General features: G+C 42.6%; 1 protein-coding gene across 5 annotated transcripts in view; it reads left to right on the plus strand.

The window, feature by feature from the left end:
* Lrch3 (leucine rich repeats and calponin homology domain containing 3) overlaps positions 1-20341 on the plus strand; it is a 118930-nt gene that overhangs the window by 86842 nt on the left and 11747 nt on the right. For 2 of the 5 annotated variants that reach the window (XM_045147420.1, XM_045147418.1), the window contains exons 14-19: positions 746-799; positions 6826-6874; positions 7390-7497; positions 9177-9283; positions 15137-15274; positions 19561-19638. In XM_045147420.1, coding sequence (XP_045003355.1) covers positions 746-799; positions 6826-6874; positions 7390-7497; positions 9177-9283; positions 15137-15274; positions 19561-19638 — 534 coding nt within the window. The remainder of the gene's footprint in view (positions 1-745; positions 800-6825; positions 6875-7389; positions 7498-9176; positions 9284-15136; positions 15275-19560; positions 19639-20341) is intronic. The other 3 variants (XM_045147421.1, XM_045147419.1, XM_045147422.1) reach the window with 3 other exon arrangements.

A 20341-nucleotide genomic window follows, 5' to 3' on the forward strand; every position in this document is an offset into this window, starting at 1 on the left:
AGAGAAGGGGGTTGGAAAGGAAGGTAGTAGGCGGGGTTATAACCAAAAACACATTACATTATGTACATGTATGCAAAGTACCAGTGAAAGTTTTGAATAGTTAAACCTTCCAGGAAAATTTTATATGCAGCTGTAAATTTCCCATTTGTACCTTACTTGTCTGAGAAAATTAGCCTAGAGGTATCTAGAGAGTAATTGTGACACTCGGGCATTATTTTTAATTTGTCAGTAGGTTACAACATGACCACAAATTTGATATTGTTGTATCAATACTTTGGCTTTCTCTCCTGCAAACAGAGACTAACCCTTGTTCTGTCCTTTTTTTAGAAGGATTTAAGATAGTAAGATTGCATTTGAAGTTGTTTAAATTCTTTGGAAGAAGAGCAGTACTCAGAATCAATGTACTGACGGTTACTCCAGATGATTGTGACTGTGGTCCCAAGTCAGCATCTTTCAAAGTGTGTCTTAGACAGGTGTGGTGGTACACATCTTTAATCCCAGCACTCAGAAGGCAGAGAGGATCACTGTGAGTTGGAGGCTACCCTGAAACTACATAGTGAATTGCAGAGTTAGAGTGAGACCCTGCCTCAAAAAAAAAAAAAAAAGAAAAGAAAGTATGTCTCAGTATGTTGCTTTCCTGCTTTCCTGTATGTGTACTTGTGAAATGCATCACTTGTGTGAGTAGGGTGTTTTGTTTGTTTTGTTTTGTTTTGTGACATTGCTTCATTTTTCTTCACCTCTCCAGTGTCCCTTCCCATCCAGAAGGTCTCAGCACACTGATGATAGTGCCTTGTTAGTGGTAAGAGCTTATGCAAAATGGAGTTTTACATTGCTGTTATGAGAAATGAGAAGAGTAGCTGTTGTGCTTTTAATTTAGAAATGATCTGAATACCATGACACATGATGGGCATCCTTACTAAATGCTTCATAAGTGACTAGAGAACTGGGCGTGGTGGTGCACACCCTTAATCTCAGCCCTCAGGAGGGAGAGGTAGAAGGATTGACATGAGTTTGAGATCACCTGAGACTACATAGTGAACTCCAAGGTCAGCCTGGGCTAGAGTGAGACCCTACCTCAAAACAACAACAACAACAAAAATAACAAACTAAGTAGAACTGTTTCCCTACATTACCATTCGTGATTTACCCAGGGTTCTCAAGTCTGGAAGCTATGATTCACATATCTTTGCTCATACTTTCCAAGGTAAAACATTTGTGTTGAGATCCCTATTGGCTTTGTATGCGCAGAGGCATAACATAATATTAGTTTGTAATGTCTATTCTAATTCTGGGTGCACCTCATTCATCATTAATGTGGCTCATGAGTCACCTGTATGGTAAATGCAGTCCCTCATGAAGTACTAATTATACAACTAGGTTTAGTAACCTACTTTAATTTGTACTTGACACTACTAAAAATACTATGCTTAGGTTTTGTCTTGGGTTTTTTTGTCAACTTATTTCTTCTGCAAGAAGCTCCTCACTGCCACACATTTTGTATAAATGCAAGCAATGTCACACATGCACACAGGCACTAGAAAAACCCATTGGTTGCTAAGACTGGAGACTATTCCAAAGGTCTTATTTATAGACTTAGTTTTTAAGTACTTACATGTGTATGGACATTATTTCTCCATGCTTATATTTTAAACTCAGAAAAACATTAACTAGAATGCTATCTACTCATCTTTTAAAAAATATTTTATTTATTTATTTGAAAGAGAGAAAGAGGCAGATAGAGCGAGAGAGAGACAAATAAATGGATACACTGGGGCTTCCAGCCATTGCATGCAAATTCCAGACACATGTGCCACCTTGTACATCTGAGCATCTTAACCTCTAAGCCATCTCTCCAGCCCTCTACTGATCATTTTTAATACTGGTTTCCTTTATTGCCTGTTGTTTTAGCCACTAAAAGTTAATATATTAATATTTTTTGGCAGCCTGCAAGAGACTTTCTTTTTTTTTTTTTTTTTTTTTTGAGGTAGGTCTTGCTCTAGGCCACGCTGATCTGGAAGTCACTATATAGTCTCAGAAAACTGATGGCCATCCTCCTACCTCTGCCTCACAAGTGCTGGGATTAAACATGTGTGCCACCACACCCAGCTCTTACAAGAGAACTCTAACCATTTATAAAATTGTTTTCCCATCATTTTAAAATTTATTTTTGTTTATTTTTATTTATTTGAGAGTGGCAGACAGAGGGGGGTCAGATAGAGGGAGAATGGACACGCCAGGGCCTCCAAGCCACTGCAAATGAACTCAAGGTACATGTGCCCCCTTGTGCATCTGGCTTACACAGGTCCTGGGAAATCAAGCCTCGAACTGGGGTCTTTAGGCTTCACAGGCAAGTGCTTAACCACTAAGCCATCTCTCCAGCCCATTTTTAAATTTTTATTTATTATTTATTTGAGAAAGGATGAGGCAGATAGATAAGGAATGTGCACACCAGTGCCTCTAGCTACTGTTAAGGAGCTCCAGACTCATGCGCTTTCTTGTATTTCTGGCTTTATGTGGGTACTGGGGAATCACCCTTGGTCCTTTGGCTTTATAGGCAAATGTTTTAACTGCTGAGCCATCTCTCCAACCCACATCATGTTTTATGTTGTTATTTTTATAGCAGTATTGAAGACTACCAGCTCAAAATTTAGTGTCTGTATCAACTCCTGTCTCACTTGCTAGTAACTGCCATTGTGTGCACTGTGTGGATTGCATACTTTAGTGTGATGTTCTTCCAAACAGAGTTCCGTTGTTTGTTCAAAATCTCCTTGTATTCTGCCATCTTTGTTTCTGTTAAGATAAAGCATATTTCAGCTGGGTAGCCTTTAAGGTGAACACAGCCACCAGTCTTAATTTCAGTAGTTAATTTGCATGCAAAGTAGTTAATAATGGGCTGGAGAGATGGCTTAATGGTTAAGTGCTTGCCTGTGAAGCCTAAGGACCCCAGTTCGAGGCTCGATTCCCCAGGACCCATGTATAGCCAGATGCACAAGGGGGCGCACGCGTCTGGAGTTCGTTTGCAGTGGCTGGAGGCCCTGGCATGCCCATTCTCTCTATCTCTGCCTCTTTCTCTCTCTGTCTGTTGCTCTCAAATAAATAAATAAAAATAAACAAAAAAATTAAAATAAAAAAGTAGATAAATAATAATAATAAGAAAATATTGAGGGCCTCTGATGGTCCAAACATAGGAATATCTCTTTCACTCTTCACTCCATCCTTAAGAATTAAGGCTTGGGGGCTGGGCTTAGTGGCCACCCTGAATCTACATAGTGAATTCCAGGTCAGCCTGGGCTAGAGTGAGACCCTACCTCGAAAAGTACAAATATATATATATATATATATATATATATATATATATTTTTTTTTTAAGGCTTAGGCCAGGCATAGTGGCATACAACTTTAATCCCAGCACTCAAGAGACAGAGGCAGGAGGATTGTCATGAGTTCGAGGCCATCCTGAGACTACATAGTGAATTTCAGGTCAGCCTGGAATAGAGCGAGACCCTATCTTGAAAAGGCATAGGGCTGGAGAGATGGCTCAGTGGTCAAGGTGCTTGAACTTCTTAGAGAGCATGAAAACTTTTGTGAGCTCTGGCCACTCTACTCCCTATCTCTGTATTCTCCCCTGCCGACTTACTCAAAAACAGGTGAGCCATTTCTTGGGATTTGTGTAAATGCAGTTCCCTGTGGACAGCATCTCTTGACCTTCACTTCTAGATTGGTTCATACTCATTAATCAAGTGTCTGTTTAAATGTCACATCTTCTTTCTTTTGTTTTGTTTTTGTTTTTTCGAGGTAAGGTTTCACTCTAGCCCAGGATGACCTGGAACTCACTATGTATTCTGAGGCTAGCCTCATACTCATAGCAGTCCTTCTACCTCAGCCTCCCAAGTGCTGGGATTAAAGGTATACACCACCATGCCCAGCTTATTTTTTCTTTTTCTAAAAGGATATTTTATTGTGTGTGTGTGTGTGTGTGTGTGTGTGTGTGTGTGTGTGTGTGTGTGTTTATTTATGTATGAGTGAGAGAATGGGCGTGCCAGGGCCTCTACCCACTGCAAATGAACTGCACACTCATGTGTCACTTTGTGCATCTGGCTTACATGGATTCTAGGGAGTTGAACCTGGGTCTTTAGTTTCCTCGTGCAAATGCCTTCACTGCTAAGCCATCTCTCCAGCCCCTTACTATTTTCTTTAGAATAGTTTTTTGTTGTTGTTGTTTCTTTTTTGTTACGGTAGTTTTTACATATATACTTTCTATATATTTCCACCACTCTGTAACACCATGGGTACAAGAATGTTCTGTTACATTTATCTTACATACCCAGTCCCCACCATAAGTTTCTAGGAATATTGTTGGTGCCCAGTAAACATCCTGAGTGAACATGTAAATGTTGCACATCTAAAACTGCCATTATATTTTCCATGATGAACACTGGCAATACAGCAAAGAAATACTGAGTTTGGTTAAATGGCTTTAATGCTTATGATTTGACCTAAGTATTGGGAACATTTAGTGTCAGTTACATTAATATTCTGTTAACACTGCATCTTGGGAGCCTGCTGCTTTCATGCGTACCCCAGTTCATAAGGAGTGTCTAAGGCTCACATCACTCCTTTTTCTACTTCTTGGCTAACATAATGGGGTTTTACCTCTTTTTTTTTTTTTTTTTTTTTTTTGAGGCAGGGTCTCACTCTAGCTCAGGCTGACCTGGAATACACTCTGTAGTCTCAGGTTGGCCCCAAGCTCACAGTGATTCTCCTACCTTTGCCTTCCGAGTGCTGGGATTAAAGGCGTGTACCACCACGCCTGGCCAGGGTTTTAGCTTTTTTATATTTCAGACTCAACAATAGCTCTGGTACATTCAACTAAAATGAAACCTTAGAACATTAAATAGGTAAAGCAATCAATGTCTTATTGTTGTCTCAGTCTTATTTCTTTGTATAGTATTTTTTTCTTGCTTAAAGACATATTTTGTTGTAGTAATACATTGTATATTACATGTTGTTGCCAGAAGAAAAAAGATACTACTATTAATGTTATTAATGTGCCTGCAATCTTAGCTCTTTAAGAGGTTGAGGCAGGAGAATTGTTTGAGCCCATAAATTAGCAATGTAGTGAGACCACACCCCCTCAAAAAAATAACATGAGGCTAGAGAGATAATCTTGCACTTGCTCGCAAAGCCAAAAGACCCAGGTTCAATTCCCCAGGACTCACATAAACTAGATGCACAATGTGGTATGTGTCTGGAGTTCATTTGCAGTGGCTAAAGGCTGTGGTGTACGTATTCTCTGTATGCCTCCCCCCACATATATATACATATACATGTAATCTTAAAACACAAACACTTATATTTATTTTATTACTATCTGTGTAAACTTTTTCTAAATGCCTATGTGCTTGTTTATTTATCATGATTAAGAATTTATGGTCCTAGCCAGGCGCGGTTATGCCTGCCTTTAATCCCAGTCAGCACTCGGGAGGCAGAGGTAGGAGGATCACCATGAGTTTGTGGGCACCCTGAGACTACATAGTGAATTCCAGGCCAGCCTGGACTAGAGTGAAACCCTACCTTCAAACACCAAAAAAAAAAATAAATAAATAAAAAGAATTTATGATCCTACCTTTTTTGTTGTTGTTGTTTGTTTGTTTGTCAAGCTAGGGTCTCGCTAAAGCCCAGGCTGACGTGGAATTCACTGTGTAGTTTCATGGTAGCCTTGAACTCACAGAGATCCTCCTACCTCTGCCTCTCGAGTGCTGGAATTAAAGATGTGCACTACTACGGCTGTCTTAACTTCTTTTTAATTTTCATTTTTAAATATCAGTTATCATATACAATAAATACCTACAATGACTATCTCTTTTATTATTATTTGTTTTTTATTTGAAAGAGAAAAAAGCAGAGAGAGAGAGAGAGAGAGAGAGAATGGGCATGGCAGGGTCTTTGGCCACTGCAAGTGAACTCCAGACATATGTGCCACCTTGTACATCTGGCTTATGTGGGTCCTGGGGAATCAAACCTAGGTTCCTGCCAGGCATGGTGGCACATGCCTTTAATCCCAGCACTCGGGAGGCAGAGGTAGGAGGATGGCTGTGAGTTTGAGGCCACCCTGAGACTCCATAGTGAATTCCAGGTCAGCCTGGGCTGGAGTGAGACCCCACCTTGAAAAAAACAAACAAACAAACTAGGTTCTTTTGGCTTTGCAGGCAAGCATCTTAACTGTTAACCCGTCTGTCTCTCCAGCCCCTTTATCTCTTTTTAATTTTAGATTTGTTATGATAGAGTCTTGCTCTAGCCCAGGCTAACCTGGAATTCACTATGAAGTCTCCGGGTGGCCTTGAACTCACAGCTATCCTCCTTCCTAGGCCTCTTGAGTGTTGGAATTAAAGGTATGTGTGACCACGCCCAGCTTTTAAAATTTTTATTTAGCTATTTATTTATTTGCGAGTAGAGAGAGAGAAAATATGAATAAATGAGAATGCCAGGGCCTCTTCCCAATGCAAACGAACTCCAGATACATGTGCCATTTTGTGCATGTAGGTATACATGGGTCCTGGGAAGTCAAACCCAGGCCATCAGTCTTTCAGACTTTGTAAGCAAAAAATACCTTTAATATATGAGCCATCTCTCCAACCTAAAAGTTTGTTGTTGTTGTTTTTTTAAGAAAAATTACAAAATGAGTTCATTCAATTTCCATCCTAGACTTAATTTTGAAGGAAAGTTGTGTGGTTTTTTCTTTTATAGGCCCTAAGTTATTTGAAGTTATATGAACAGTTACCTCTTCTTGCATAGTAATTGTACTATACTTTTGTTTTTCCACAGAGTGAGAAGAGAGCTAATGTCATGTCAAGTTTACCTGCAACAGAAACAGGTAACACACAGAAGTGCTATGTCAAATTAAGATTCTATTTTCGTGCTGGGATTAGAGGTATGCGCCACCAGCCAGCACAAGTAGTACTCTTCCCCGGGCGTGGTCTTTTGATCAGCTAGTTGGCTTGTTTTTGGGAGGTGAAAATCAGACACAAAATTGACAACTTTGTAAACATTTTCTAGTTTTGCATTTAGTTAGCTGTCCAACTATTTAGCCATCTATTAAGGAAAAATGAGTGTGAACTAGGAGTAGTAGGTTTTCAAGAGCTATGTTCAGTTATTAACATTTATTCTCTATTTACTGATATATTAACCATAAAATGTTTGAAAATAAAAAGCAGCCTCTTTTTCAGGATTTTTCTACATGAGAACCTTTCATTAACAAATAGTCATTCTTTTATAACATTGCTATGTTTGATTTTCTATTTATTGGACTTTTGTGACTGTTTGTCAGCGTTATATTTGATTTGCCTTCCATCTCCTTTCATCTCATTTTGCTTTTCCATGCTGATTCAGTCCATCATCCCCCTCCATGTTCTTATGGTGCTGCTATCCACAGAAGTCAGCCCCAGCGCCCTGAAAGCTTCCTTTTCCGAGCAGCCGCTAGGGCAGAGACAAATAAAGGTAGGCCTTAGAGATTTTAAAGGGCAGAGCAGAGTGGGGGGGGGGGGTAGTTTTATACAAATGACATTAACTCTTGGATGCTTTTTGTTGTTGTTTGTTTGTTTGTTTGTTTATTTTTGTTTTGTTTTTTTTGAGGTAGGGTTTCACTCCAGCTCAGGCTGACCTGGAATTCACTATGAGGTCTCAGGGTAGCCTCGAACTCACGGTGATTCTCCTGCCTCTGTGCCAGGCTCCGCCGGTGGGGGCAGGTAGTGCTGAGGGAAGGACCAGGCCTGCTTGTTCCTCCCAAGGGGTTAAGGAGGAAGATGAGCATCAGAAGACTCAGACCACTCCTAGCCACGGGGGAAAAACTACACTGAGTTGGGAGTCTTTTTGAAGCAGGAACTCACAGGAACTGGCTTTATTGCTATAAGCAGTTGCCTATATGTTGGGGACCAAGGCGGGGATTTAAGGGGGGGGAGAGGTAAGGGCCAATAGGAAACTGTAACTATTGAAATGGTAATTTCAACTGCCAAGCAGAGGTGGCAGGCAAGAAACCACTGGGCCTCTTGGTGATTCCTAGCTGGCCAGAGGACAGGTCGCCAAACTTTAGCTAGGTTCAGGAAGTTCCACTAGGCCTCATGCCTGGGCCTTTCAGGGCCCAACACCTCTGCCTCTGCCTCCCAAGTGCTGGGATTAAAGGCGTGCTCCACCACGCCTGGCTTCTTTTGCATGCTTTTAAACACGTATACTGAGCTATCACTTTGGCAAAAAGTTTAAACTCTCCAAGTATATGTGATCTCACTAACTTTAAATTGGGAGCATTTTTGAATTTCTTTTCATTAGAAAGTTTCTTAGTACCATATAAAGCATGTCAACTAAAATCAGGCATGATGGCACATGTGTGATGTCCCACTACTTAGGAAGATTAGACAAGGTGATCAGAAAGCCTGACTCTGTTACATACCAAGATCCTGTCTCAAAAGTAAAAATTGAGGGCTGGAGGGATGGCTCAGCACTTAAGGCACTTGCCTGTGAAGCCTAAGGACCCAGGTTTGATTTCCCCAGTTTCCACGTAATGCCAGATGCACGAGCTATCTTTGCAGTTCTTTTTACTTTTTCCAAACTTTATTTATTTACGAGAGAGAAAAAAAAAGAAGAGGAGGAAGAGGAGGAGAAGAAAGAAAGAGAAGGAGAAGGAGAGAAAGGAGGAGGACAAGAAGTAGTGCACCAGGTCCTCCAGCCACTGCAAATGAACTCCTGGTGCATGTGCCACCTTGTGCATCTGGCTTATATGGATACTGGGGAAAAATCTGGGACCCCTGGCTTTGCTAGCAAGCACTTTAACTGCTAAGCTATCTCTCCAGCCCAATTTTTACTTAAAAAAAATTATTTTATTTATTTGTAAGGAGAGAGAGAGGGAGGGAGGGACTATGAGAATGAATTGGCACCCCATGGTCTCTAGTTGCTGCAAATGAACTCTAGATGCATGTGCCACCAGGTGCAGCAATAATTTTTATTTTTAAGTCAGTTTATAGCCTGGCGTGGTGGTGCACACCTACCTCAAACAAAGAAACAAGCAAACAAAAGCCAGTCCAGAAAGTAGAAGGTGTTAAGCTGGCAAGAAGCTGTCGTTCGACAAAACTATTTTACTTGTTTTGGCGGTCAGTCTTCCTATCCTACATATTCATGTTTTCCAGGTCAGACTTCAACGCCTCTCGTGTCTTCTGCACCTACTACTGATTCTACAGAGTCCCTGACAAGACAGAGAGAAGAAGAGCTGGAATTAATAGATCAACTACGGAAGGTGTGTATATTACCTTTAAATTGCAGCGTTTCATGACTTTGTGATAGTCCATAGCCTTGTGACCATTTGTTTATATGACCTACCATTACTATAGAATCAATAAGTGCCCATGGTACACCGTGTTTTATGATGAACATAAAAGAAATTTTGTCAATTAAGGAAATTCTTTTGAACTTTAGTTACTAAAAAAAAAATGAAAAAAGGGGTTTTTCAAGAGAGATGACTTAGTGGGTAAAGCTTTTGCCTGCGAAACCTAAGGACCCAGGTTCGATTCCCCAGTACCCACATAAGTCAGATACTGAAGGTGGTACATATGTCTGGAGTTTGTTTCCAGTGGCTAGAGGCCCTCTCTTTCTGTCTCTCTCAAGTAAATAAATAAAATATTGTTTTAAAAATGGGGGGGGAAGCCAGGCATGGTGGCGCACACCTTTAATCCCAGTACTTTGGAGGCAGAAGTAAGATGATTGGCATGAGTTTGAGGCCACACTAAGATAGGTCAGCTTGGGTTAGAGCAAAGCCATACCTGACAAAAAGAAAGAAAACAATGGGGGAAAAAATCCTATGAAGCTAGGTGTGGTGGCACAGGCCTTTAATCCCAGCACATTTCAGAGCTGGAGAGATGGCTCAGTAGTTAAATGCACTTTCTTACAAAGCTTGACTTGGTTTGACTCCCCAGTACCCACGTAAAGTCAGATGCACAAAGTGGCGTACATATCTAGAATTCATTTACATTGACAGGAGGCCCTGGTGTGCCTATGCTCACCCTCTTTCTCTCTGTCTGTCTGTCTTTCTCTCTCTCTCTCTCTCTTTTTCAAATAAATAAAGTTACTTAATTAAAAAAACTTCTTGGGCTGGAGAGATGGCTTTGCGGTTAAGCGCTTGCCTGTGAAGCCTAAGGACCCCGGTTCAAGGCTTGGCTCCCCAGGACCCACGTTAGCCAGATGCACAAGGGGGCACATGCATCTAGAGTTCGTTTGCAGTGGCTGGAGGCCCTGGCGTGCCCATTCTCTCTCTGTCTCTCTTTCTCTGCCTCTATCCCTCTGTCGATCTCAAATAAATAAATAAAAAGATTTAAAAAAAAACTTCTTAAGCTGGGTATGGTGGCACATGCCTTTAATTCCAGCACTCGAGAGGCAGAGGTAGGAGGGTCACTGTGAGTTCCAGGCTACCCTGAGACTACATAGTGAATTCCAGGTCAGCCTGGGCTACAGTGAGACCCTACCTTGAAAAACAGAACAAAAAAAAAAACTAAAAAAGTTTATTTTCTGCTTCATGTTATAAACAATTCTTACGCTGGCCATGTGACACTTTAATCCCAGCACTTAGAAAACAGTAGTGTAGGAGGATCACCTTGAGTTCAAGGCCACCCTGAGACTACATAGTGAATTCCAGGATAGCCTAGGCTAGAGCAAGATCATACCTCAAAAACCAAAAGAAAAAGGGATTTTTTAAAAAATAAGAGTAATAATTTAGGGCTGGAGAAATGGCTTAGCATTTAAGGCGCTTGCTTGCAAAGCCTAATTACCCAGGTTCAGTTTCCCATAAGTACCCATGTAAAGGCATATAGATAAAGTGGCGCATACATATGGAGTTTGCTTGCAGCAGCCATGATAATATGTGTCTATAATCCTAGCACTTGAGTCTGAGGCAGAAAGATTACCAGTTTGGACCACCCTGTGCTACAAAGCAAGATGAAAGAGAGAATATGTGTGTACCACATACACATATTACCCATCTATACTGAAAGATTGGTTATTTTGTTTTTGAATTGGGTAAAAATTCAGTTTTGGGTTTTTGTTGTTTCTTGTTATTTTTTCCCCCTAAATAGTTTATCTATTTATTGGGGAGGGGGGGCAGGCTGATAGAGAAAGAGAATTGGCATACCAAGGCTTCTAGCCATTGCAAATGATCTCCAGATGCATGTGCTACCTTGTACATCTGATATACATGGTTACTGGAGAATCGAACCTGGGTCCTTAGGTTTCTCAAGCAAGTGCCTTCACTGCTATCTCCCCAGCCCTTTTGCTTTTTTTTTTTTTTTTTAAATACTCATTTCAATTTCTTTTAAGGAGGGGAATAGACTATGGCTGTACCAGGGCATCTTGCCACCCAAATGAACTGAAGACACATGCATCAGTCTTGTGGCACTGGGGAATTGAACCTGGGTTGCCAAGTCCTACAAGCAAGTACCTTTAACTGCTGGGCCATTTCTCCAGCTCCTCGTTCCAGTTTTACTTATTTATTTGCATTTGTGTGAATGAGTATTCTAGGGTCTCTGCTGAGTGCATCCAACTTTACATAGGTACCAGGGAATTAAACCCAGGTGTTGCCATCAGGTCAGTATCTGCACTGGGTCTCCATTGCAACCAACAGCTCAGCCTTATTACTCCACTGGGTCTCCATGCAGGCAATCCAGCAAACCTTTGCACTGCCCATGGCCATTTCCAAAACACAAGATCATGCTGCAAATTCAATAACCCTCTCTCTCTTTCTTGCATTTTTTATACTCTATAAAAGCAGGTGGAGTGCCAATTTGTTAGTCCAGGGGGGAATAAAGCAGATTTTGAAGAACATTGAAGAACAGAACACTCCTTGAGCATTCAGGCCCCTTCACAAAAGTCTACATTCTCAAACCAGGCATGGTGGTGCATACCTTTAATCCTAGTATTCAGGAGGCAGAGGTAAGAGGATCACCATGAGTTTGAGGCCACCCTGAAACTACATAGTTAATTCCAGGTCAGTGTGAGCTAGAGTGAGACCCTACCTCAAAAAAAAAAAAAAAAAAAAAAAAAACTACATTCTTCCTGTTGCCCCAGTGCCCATCAACTGGTCCAATCTCAATGGTTGTCATCTCTCATACAATTGCAGCTGCATTCAGTTTCAGGCAACAGTTTCATCCCAAAGTTTTCATTTTTGTGCCATATCCTTCTGCTCACACCAGTCCCATTTCTACACAATGCACAAATTCTCAGGACATGGGCATAGCAGCAAGCCTCTCACACCAACTGCTCCTGGCCCGGTTCAGGCAACGCTTTCTCACCTTCATAAGTCAAACCTAACAGTTCATAGTTCTTACTGCATTCAAGTCTTTCAACTCAGACCAGGATATACTTACAGTGCTGCAAGGCATCTCTTAGGCCAAGATTTCAAATCCTTCTACATTCCTCTTGAAAATCAGCTCCAAAGGCCAAAGCCACATAATCAGTTTTCAAGCAGCAATGACCCCACTCTTGGTACCAACTTTACTGTTGCAGTCAGGTTTGCAGTGCTGGCAAAAATCACCTGGCCAAACCAATTGTGGTGGTGCACACCTTTAATCCCAGCACTCAGGAGGCAGAGGTAGGAGGATTGCCTTGATTGAGGCCATGCTGAGAATACACAGTGAATTCCAGGTCAGCCTGAGCTAGAGTAAGACACTGCCTCAGTGCCCACCCCCCAAAAAAAATCACCTGACCAAGAGAAGCTTGTAGAAAAAACGGTTTATTTTGGTTTACAGACTCGATGGGACACTCCATGATGGCAGGAGAAAATTATGGCTTGAGCAAAGGATGGACATCACCTCCTTGAAAACACCAGGTGGACAACAGACAGGAACAGGAGAGTGCCAAACACTGGCAAGGGGAAACTGGCTATAATATCCATAAGCCCACCCCTAACAATACACTGCCTCCAGGAGGCGTATATTCCCAAATCTCCATCAGCTGGGAACCTAGCATTTAGAACACCTAAGTTTGTGGGGAACCCCTGAATCAAACCAGCACACCAGGCTAGAAGGCTTTGCAAGCAAGCATCTTGAACCGCTGCGCCATCTCTTCAGCCCTTTTTGTTGCTGTGTTGTTTTAAGATATTGTCTCATTATGTAGCCAGACTGGCCCTGAACTCAGTCCTCCTCCATGTGGTTTTCAAGTACTGGAATTATAGGTGTAACAGGCCTTTCCCAACTGTTTTTGTATATCTTATTCATTTGTTTGTTTATTTAACAGGCAGATAGAGAAAATGGGCCTGCCAGGGAATCCAGCAGCTGCAAACAAACTCCAGATGCATGTGCTACCTTGTGCATCTGGCTTATATGGGTACTGGGAAATAGAATCTTGGTCCTTAGGCTTTGTAGGCAAGTGCCTTAACCTCTCAGCCATCTCTCCACATCCCCTTTCCACATTTTTGTTGTTGTTCGTTTGTTTTTTCCGAGGTATGCTCTCGTTATCCCAGGTTGACCTAGAATTCACTCTGTAATCTCAGGGTGACCTAAGACTTATGGCGATCCTCCTGCCTCTGACTCCCAAGGGCTGGGATTAAAGACATGTGCTAGCATTCCCAGCCTTTTCCAATTATTTTTTTTTAAATATTTTTTTGTTCATTTATTTATTTATTTATTTGAGAGCGACAGACACAGAGAGAAAGACAGAGGAAGAGGGAGAGAATGGGCGGCGCCAGGGCTTCCAGCCCCTGCAAACGAACTCCAGACACATGCGCCCCCTTGTGCATCTGGCTAACGTGGGACCTGGGGAACCGAGCCTCGAACCGGGGTCCTTAGGCTTCACAGGCAAGCGCTTAACCGCTAAGCCATTTCTCCAGCCCTCCAATTATTTTTTAATCATGCAGCTGTATGTGAATTTCTTTTGAATTTTTGTACTATGGCCTTGTTGCAGTTCATATGGATTGGATCTCTGTGAGTTATTGATTTGAGATAGAAGATAAAATAAGGAAGGGGCTAATGTTTTAGCTCAGTTGCTAGCATACATGCGTAGCATGCTTTAAGCTCAAGTTCAATCCTTAGCGCTGCCTAAATTGGGCTTGTTGTCCTCTTCTCATAGAGCCTTTTCTCTTTGATGTCTTTGTGTGTGTGTGTGTGTGTGTGTGTGTGTGTGTGTGTGTGTGTGTGTGTGTTGGGGTGAGACCCCATCCACTCTCATACATATCTGTACACTCAACTCTGGGAGTTACATACAGGAGGGTTAGAAGTTCAAGGTCATCCTTTACTACATGATCACTTAGAGGCCAGACTGAGATAAATGAGACCTTGTCTCCAAAAATAATAATAATAATCGTGCATGGTGGCACACGCCTTTAATCCCAGCACCAGGGAGGCAGAGGTAGGAGGATCACTGAGTTCGTTTGAGGCCAGTCTGGGAATACAAAGTGAGTTCCAGGTCAGCCTGGGCTAGAGTAAGACTCTACTTCAAAAAAACAAAAAAAGCCAGGTGTGGTGGCATACACCTTTCATGCCAGCACCTGAGAGATAGGTTAGGAGGATCGCCAAGAATTTAAGGCCAGCCTGAGACTACATTGTGAATTACAGGTCAGCCTGAGCTAGAGTGAAACCCTACCTCAAAAACCAAAAAAAGGGCTGGAGAGATGGCTTAGCCGTTAAGCACTTGCCTGTGAAGCCTAAAGACCCAAGTTCAAGGCTCGATTCCCCAGGACCCACGTATAAGCCAGATGCACAAGGGGGCGCACGTGTCTGGAGTTCATTTGCAGTGGCTGGAGGCCCTCATGCACCCATTCTTTCTCTCTCTGTCTCCCTCTTTCTCTATTGTTCTCAAATAAATAAATAATTTTTTTTTAAAGAACAAAAAAAATAACAAAACCAGTAGGAATTGTAGCATATAAATCACGTCCTTTTTCTCTGGATTTTTGCTTGCTGTTTGGGGACAGAGTCTCACTGTAGACTGGCCTCGAGCTTGCAGTGGTCCTCCCACTTCACTAGTCTCCCAAGTGCTGGGATCACAGGCACATGCTACCGCATCCGGCTTTCTTCTGGGTTTCTAATGAAATGTACCCCATTGTCATTCCTTTCTATCCTATGTGTTAATCACTCTTCAGTTAACGCATTACATTTTCCTGTCTTTGCAGCATATTGAGTACCGGTTAAAAGTGTCTCTGCCTTGTGATCTTGGAGCAGCTCTAACTGATGGCGTTGTTCTTTGCCATTTAGCCAATCATGTGCGCCCTCGCTCTGTGCCCAGTATTCATGTCCCCTCACCAGCTGTGGTAAGTTACAGTGCTGCTGCTCATCAGACATTGTTCAGCAACGTGGCAGGTCCTGTGCTGGATGCTAGGCCTTTATTCCTGCTTTCTTGGTCTCATTGCTAGGGAAAAAAAAGAAACACATAAATAAAAATTTACAGCAGTACATTAAATGGGTTAATAAGAGGCCAGGAGTCTCCCAGCACTCAGGGGGGCTAGAGTAAGACCCTACCTGGGCAGAGGGGTGAGGGGACTGAAAAAGTGATGGGGCCGGGCGTGGTGGCGCACGCCTTTAATCCCAGCACTCGGGAGGCAGAGGTAGGCGGATTGCCGTGAGTTCAAGGCCACCCTGAGACTCCATAGTGAAGTCCAGGTCAGCCTGGGCTAGAGTGAGACCCTACCTCGGGGAAAAAAAAAAAAAAAAAAAGAAAAAGTGATGGGGCTGGAGAGATGGCTTAGAGGTTGAAGCACTGCAAAGCCTAAAGACCCAGAACTCACATAGGCCAGATACACATGGTGGTCCACACATCTGGAATTCGTTTGCGATGCCTGGAGGCCTTGATGCGGCCATTCTCATTCTCTCTCTCTCTCTTTTTTTTTTGTGTTTTGTTTTTCGAGGTAGGCTCTCACTCTAGCCCAGGCTGACCTGGAATTCACTATGGAGTCTCAGGGTGGCCTCAAACTCATGGCAATCCTCCTACCTTTGCCTTCCTGAGTGCTGGGATTAAAGGTATGCGCCACCACACCCGTCTCTGTCTGTCTAAATTTTAAAAAGAAAAGAAAAAGTAATAATAGATGTGTATGCTTCCAGACCTGAATCCATCTTTGAATCCTTTTTTAAAAAAATATTTTTATTTATATATTTGCAAGCAGAGAGAAAAGAGACAGAAAAATAATGGGGCACTTGGGCCTCCAGCCATTGCAAATGAACTCCAGATGCATGTACCGCTTGTGCATCTGGCTTTACGTGGATACTGGGGAATCCAACTCAAGTAATTAGGCTTTGCAGTGAAGTGCCTTACTGGCTGAGCCATCTATCCGGCCCCTGAACCCATTTTTACTAATAATTTATTTCTTTTTCTTTTTTTTTTTTTTTTTAATTTTTTTTGTTTTTATTTATTTATTTGAGAGTGACAGAGGAAGAGGCAGAGAGAGAGAGAGAGAGAATGGGCGCGGCAGGGCTTCCAGCCTCTGCAAACAAACTCCAGACGCATGCGCCTCCTTGTGCGTCTGGCTAACGTGGGACCTGGGGAACCGAGCCTCGAACCGGGGTCCTTAGGCTTCACAGGCAAGCGCTTAACCGCTGAGCCAATCTCTCCAGCCCTATTTCTTTTTCTTTTCTTTTCTTTCTTTCTTTATTTGAGAGAGAGAGAAGATCCTTTTAATTTTTATTTATTTATTTATTTGAGAAAGAGAAGCAGGAGGGAATGAGCATGACAGGAGTCTCCAGCCACTGCAAACGAACTCCAGATGCATGGAGCACCTTGTGTGTCTGGTTTACATGGATCGTAGGGAATCAAACCTGGGACCTTTGGCTTTGCATGCAAGATCCTTAACTACTAAGCCATTAAGCTCTCCCCCCCCCACCTTTTTTTTGGTTCTTCTAGATAGGGTCTTGCTTTAACCCCAACAAACCTGGAATTCACTGTGTAGTCTCAGAGTGGCCTCAAACTCACACTGATCCCAAATGTTGGGTTTAAAGGCATGTGCCACTATATTCAGCTGTTCTTTTATATTTTGTTTCATATAGAAACATAACTATATTTCTACCTATAAAATCAGGCCTGTCTCACTCTGCCCTTCTATCAGTGTTGGTGTTGGGACAGTGAATTTTCAGAAACTTAAGTTTCCCTTATTTGTAGAACAAAATGTCCATGTTGGGCTGGAGAGATGGTTTAGTGGTTAAGGCATTTGCCTGCGAAGACAAAGGACCTTGCTTTGATTCCCCAGGACCCGTGTTAGCTAGATGTACAAGGGGACACATGCGTCTGGAGTTCATTTGCAGTGACTGGAGGTGCTGGCGCATCTATATTCTCTCTCTCTCTCTCTCTTTCTCTCTCTCTCTCTCTCTCTCTCTCTCTCTGTGTGTGTGTGTGTGTGTGTGTGTGTGTCTCCCTCTTTCTCTGTCAAATAAATAAATATATTTTTAAATTTTCTTTTTATGTCCATGTTCTTTTCTCCTAGAGCGTCTCCTCCTTAGTGTGTGCATGTGTATGAGTGTGTGGGGACTAGGCACCCCACGCACTCTTCTGCAGCTGGGGATACTGATCTGTGGTGTAGCCAGAGTGTAATGTCTGGTGTCCTGTTTCATTGCTTATCCAACCAGTCCAGTTTTTAATTTTTTTTTTAATTTTTTTTTAAATTTTTATTAGCATTTTCCATAATTATAAAAAAAATCCCATGGTAATTGCCTCCCCCCCACACTTTCCCCTTTTTATTTTTTTTTGTTCATTTTTATTTATTTGTTTGAGAGTGACAGAGAGAAAAAGAGGCAGATAGAGTGAGATTGAGAATGGGCGCCCCAAGGCTTCCAGCCACTGCAAACGAACTCCAGATGTGTGCGCCCCCTTATGCATCTGGCTAACGTGGGGCCTGGGGAACCGAGCCTGGAACCAGGGTCCTTAGGCTTCACAGGCAAGTGCATAACCGCTAAGCCATCTCTCCAGCCTGAACCAGCCTAGTTTTGAGCAGGAGTCTCTCTACTGATTCTGGAGATTGAGGTGCTCTGATGATTTCTTTGGTCTCTACTCTCCTACAGCACTGAGGCTACAAGTGTCTGTGGCCACACCCAGCTCTTTACTTAAGATCTGGAGATTCAAACTCTGGAGGCTAATTCCCCCACACACCCTCATGTTGTATATAGGAAGCACACTTAACCGCTGAGACATCTCTGCAGCTTTCTTCCTTTCTTCCCTCCCTCTGTGTGTGTTTGTGTGTGTGTGCACATGCACACATGGCATGGACATAGGCATGTGTGGAGGTTTTGGGGCAACTTCTAGGTGTCAGTCCTTACATTCCACCTCACTTTGAGGTAGGGTTTCTCTCTCATTCTCCCCACCCCCTCCCCATGGTAGGGTCTTACTCTAGCCCAGGCTGACCTGGAATTCACTATGTAGTCTCAGGGTGGCTTCAAACTCACAGTGACCCTCCTACCTCTGCCTCCCCAGGGCTAGGATTAAAGGGATGCGCCACCCCACGCAGCTCTCTCTCATTCTTGTTGTCATTCTCATTGTTGTTTACTTCACTTGCCTTGAGCATGTGGAAAATTTTTGTCTTTGTCTCCTATGTTGCCATCAGTGTGCTGGGATCTATAATCTCAGCCTGGGGTAGAGTGAAACCATACCTCAAAAACAAACAAACAAACAAAAAAATGGCTGGAGAGATGGCTTAACAGTTAAAGCGCTTGCCTATGAAATCTAAGGACCCAGGTTCCCCTGGACCCACATAAGCCGGATGCACAAGATGGCACATGCTTTTGGAGTTTCTTTGCAGTGGCTAGAGGCTCTGGCGCACCCACTCTCTCTCTCTCTCTTTCTGTCTGTCTCTCTCTCTCTCAAATAAATAAATTAAATATTTTTTAAAAACAAGCTTAGCTGCTAAGGTGCTTGCCTACAAAGCCAAAGGACCTAGGTTTGATTCTCCAGTACCCTCATAAGCCAGATTCACAAGTGTTGCATGTGTCTGGAGTTTGCAGTGGCTGTAGGCCTGGTGCATCCATTCTCCCTCCCCCCCCCCCGCCCCAGATGAGGAAATACAATAAAATATTTATTTAAAAAAACCAAAGTCGGGTATGGTGGTACACACCTTCAATCCCAGCACTTGGGAAGCAGAGATAGGATTGCCGTGAGTTCAAGGCCACCCTGAGACTCCATAGTGAATTTCAGGTCAGCCTGGGCTAGAGTGAACTCCTGCATTGAAAAACAAAAAATGTTTTTTTAAAAATAGTAATGATAAATAAATAAATAAAAACTAAAATAAAATGTTTTCAGCCTGGCATGGTGGCACACACCTTTAATCCCACCACTCTGGAGGATCACTGTGAGTTTAAGGCCCTCCCGAGACTAGCTAGTGAATTCCAGAGAAAGAATGAGCACAGCCACTGCAGACAAACTCCACACACATGTGCTGCTTTGTGCATGTGACTTACATGGGTCCCGGGAAATCGAACTTGGGTTGTGCAGTTTTGCAGGCAAGCACCTTAACTGCTAAGCCATCTCTCCAACCCTGGGAAAAAAAAAATTTTTAAGTTTACAATTTTTTTTAGTTCTTTTGTGATACTACAGTTTTCCTCCTTTCTTTTTTCATTGCAGCCTAAATTAACAATGGCAAAATGCAGGCGAAATGTGGAGAATTTCTTAGAAGCTTGCAGAAAAATTGGTGTACCTCAGGTAAATTTATTCATGTTTCTATGTTGCCTAAATAGATTGGGGTACTATTTTCTTAAAGTCCATCAGAAATGCAAGGCATACAATTTTATTAGGACTAGCTCTGAACTAAATTGGTCACCACTAACAGGATATTGTGTTATGAGAATAAAACCAAGGGCTAAGCATGGTGGTACATGCCCTTAATCCCAGAACTTGGGAGACAAAAATAGGAATACCAAGTGTTCCAAGCCAGTCTGGGACTACACAGTGAGTGTCAGGTCAGCCTGTGCCAGACCTCGGTGTGGTGGTGCATGCCTTTAATCCTAGTACTCAGGAGGCAGAGTCTGTATGAGGATCACCAAGAGTTTGAGGCCACCCTGAGACTACATAGTGAGTTCCAGGTCAGACTGAGCTAGTGAGACCCTACCTCAAGAAACCAAAACAATAAGTCAATTTTAAGTTTCCCTTATTTCCAAAGACATCATCATCATCATCATCATTATTACTACTTGAGAGAGAGAATGAGGAAGATAGAGAGAATGGGCACTCAGGGCCTATAGCCACTGCAAATGAACTCCAGAAGGATGGACCACCATGTACATCTGGCTTTATGTGAACCTGGGTCCTTAGGCTTCACAGATAAGTGCCTTAACCACTAAACCATCTTTCCAGCCCCAAAGACCTTTAAAGAAGTCAAATATGGGCTGAAGAGACAGTTAAGGCG

This window comes from Jaculus jaculus, chromosome 4 (genome assembly GCF_020740685.1).
Source record: "Jaculus jaculus isolate mJacJac1 chromosome 4, mJacJac1.mat.Y.cur, whole genome shotgun sequence".
Classification (NCBI taxonomy): domain Eukaryota; kingdom Metazoa; phylum Chordata; class Mammalia; order Rodentia; family Dipodidae; genus Jaculus; species Jaculus jaculus.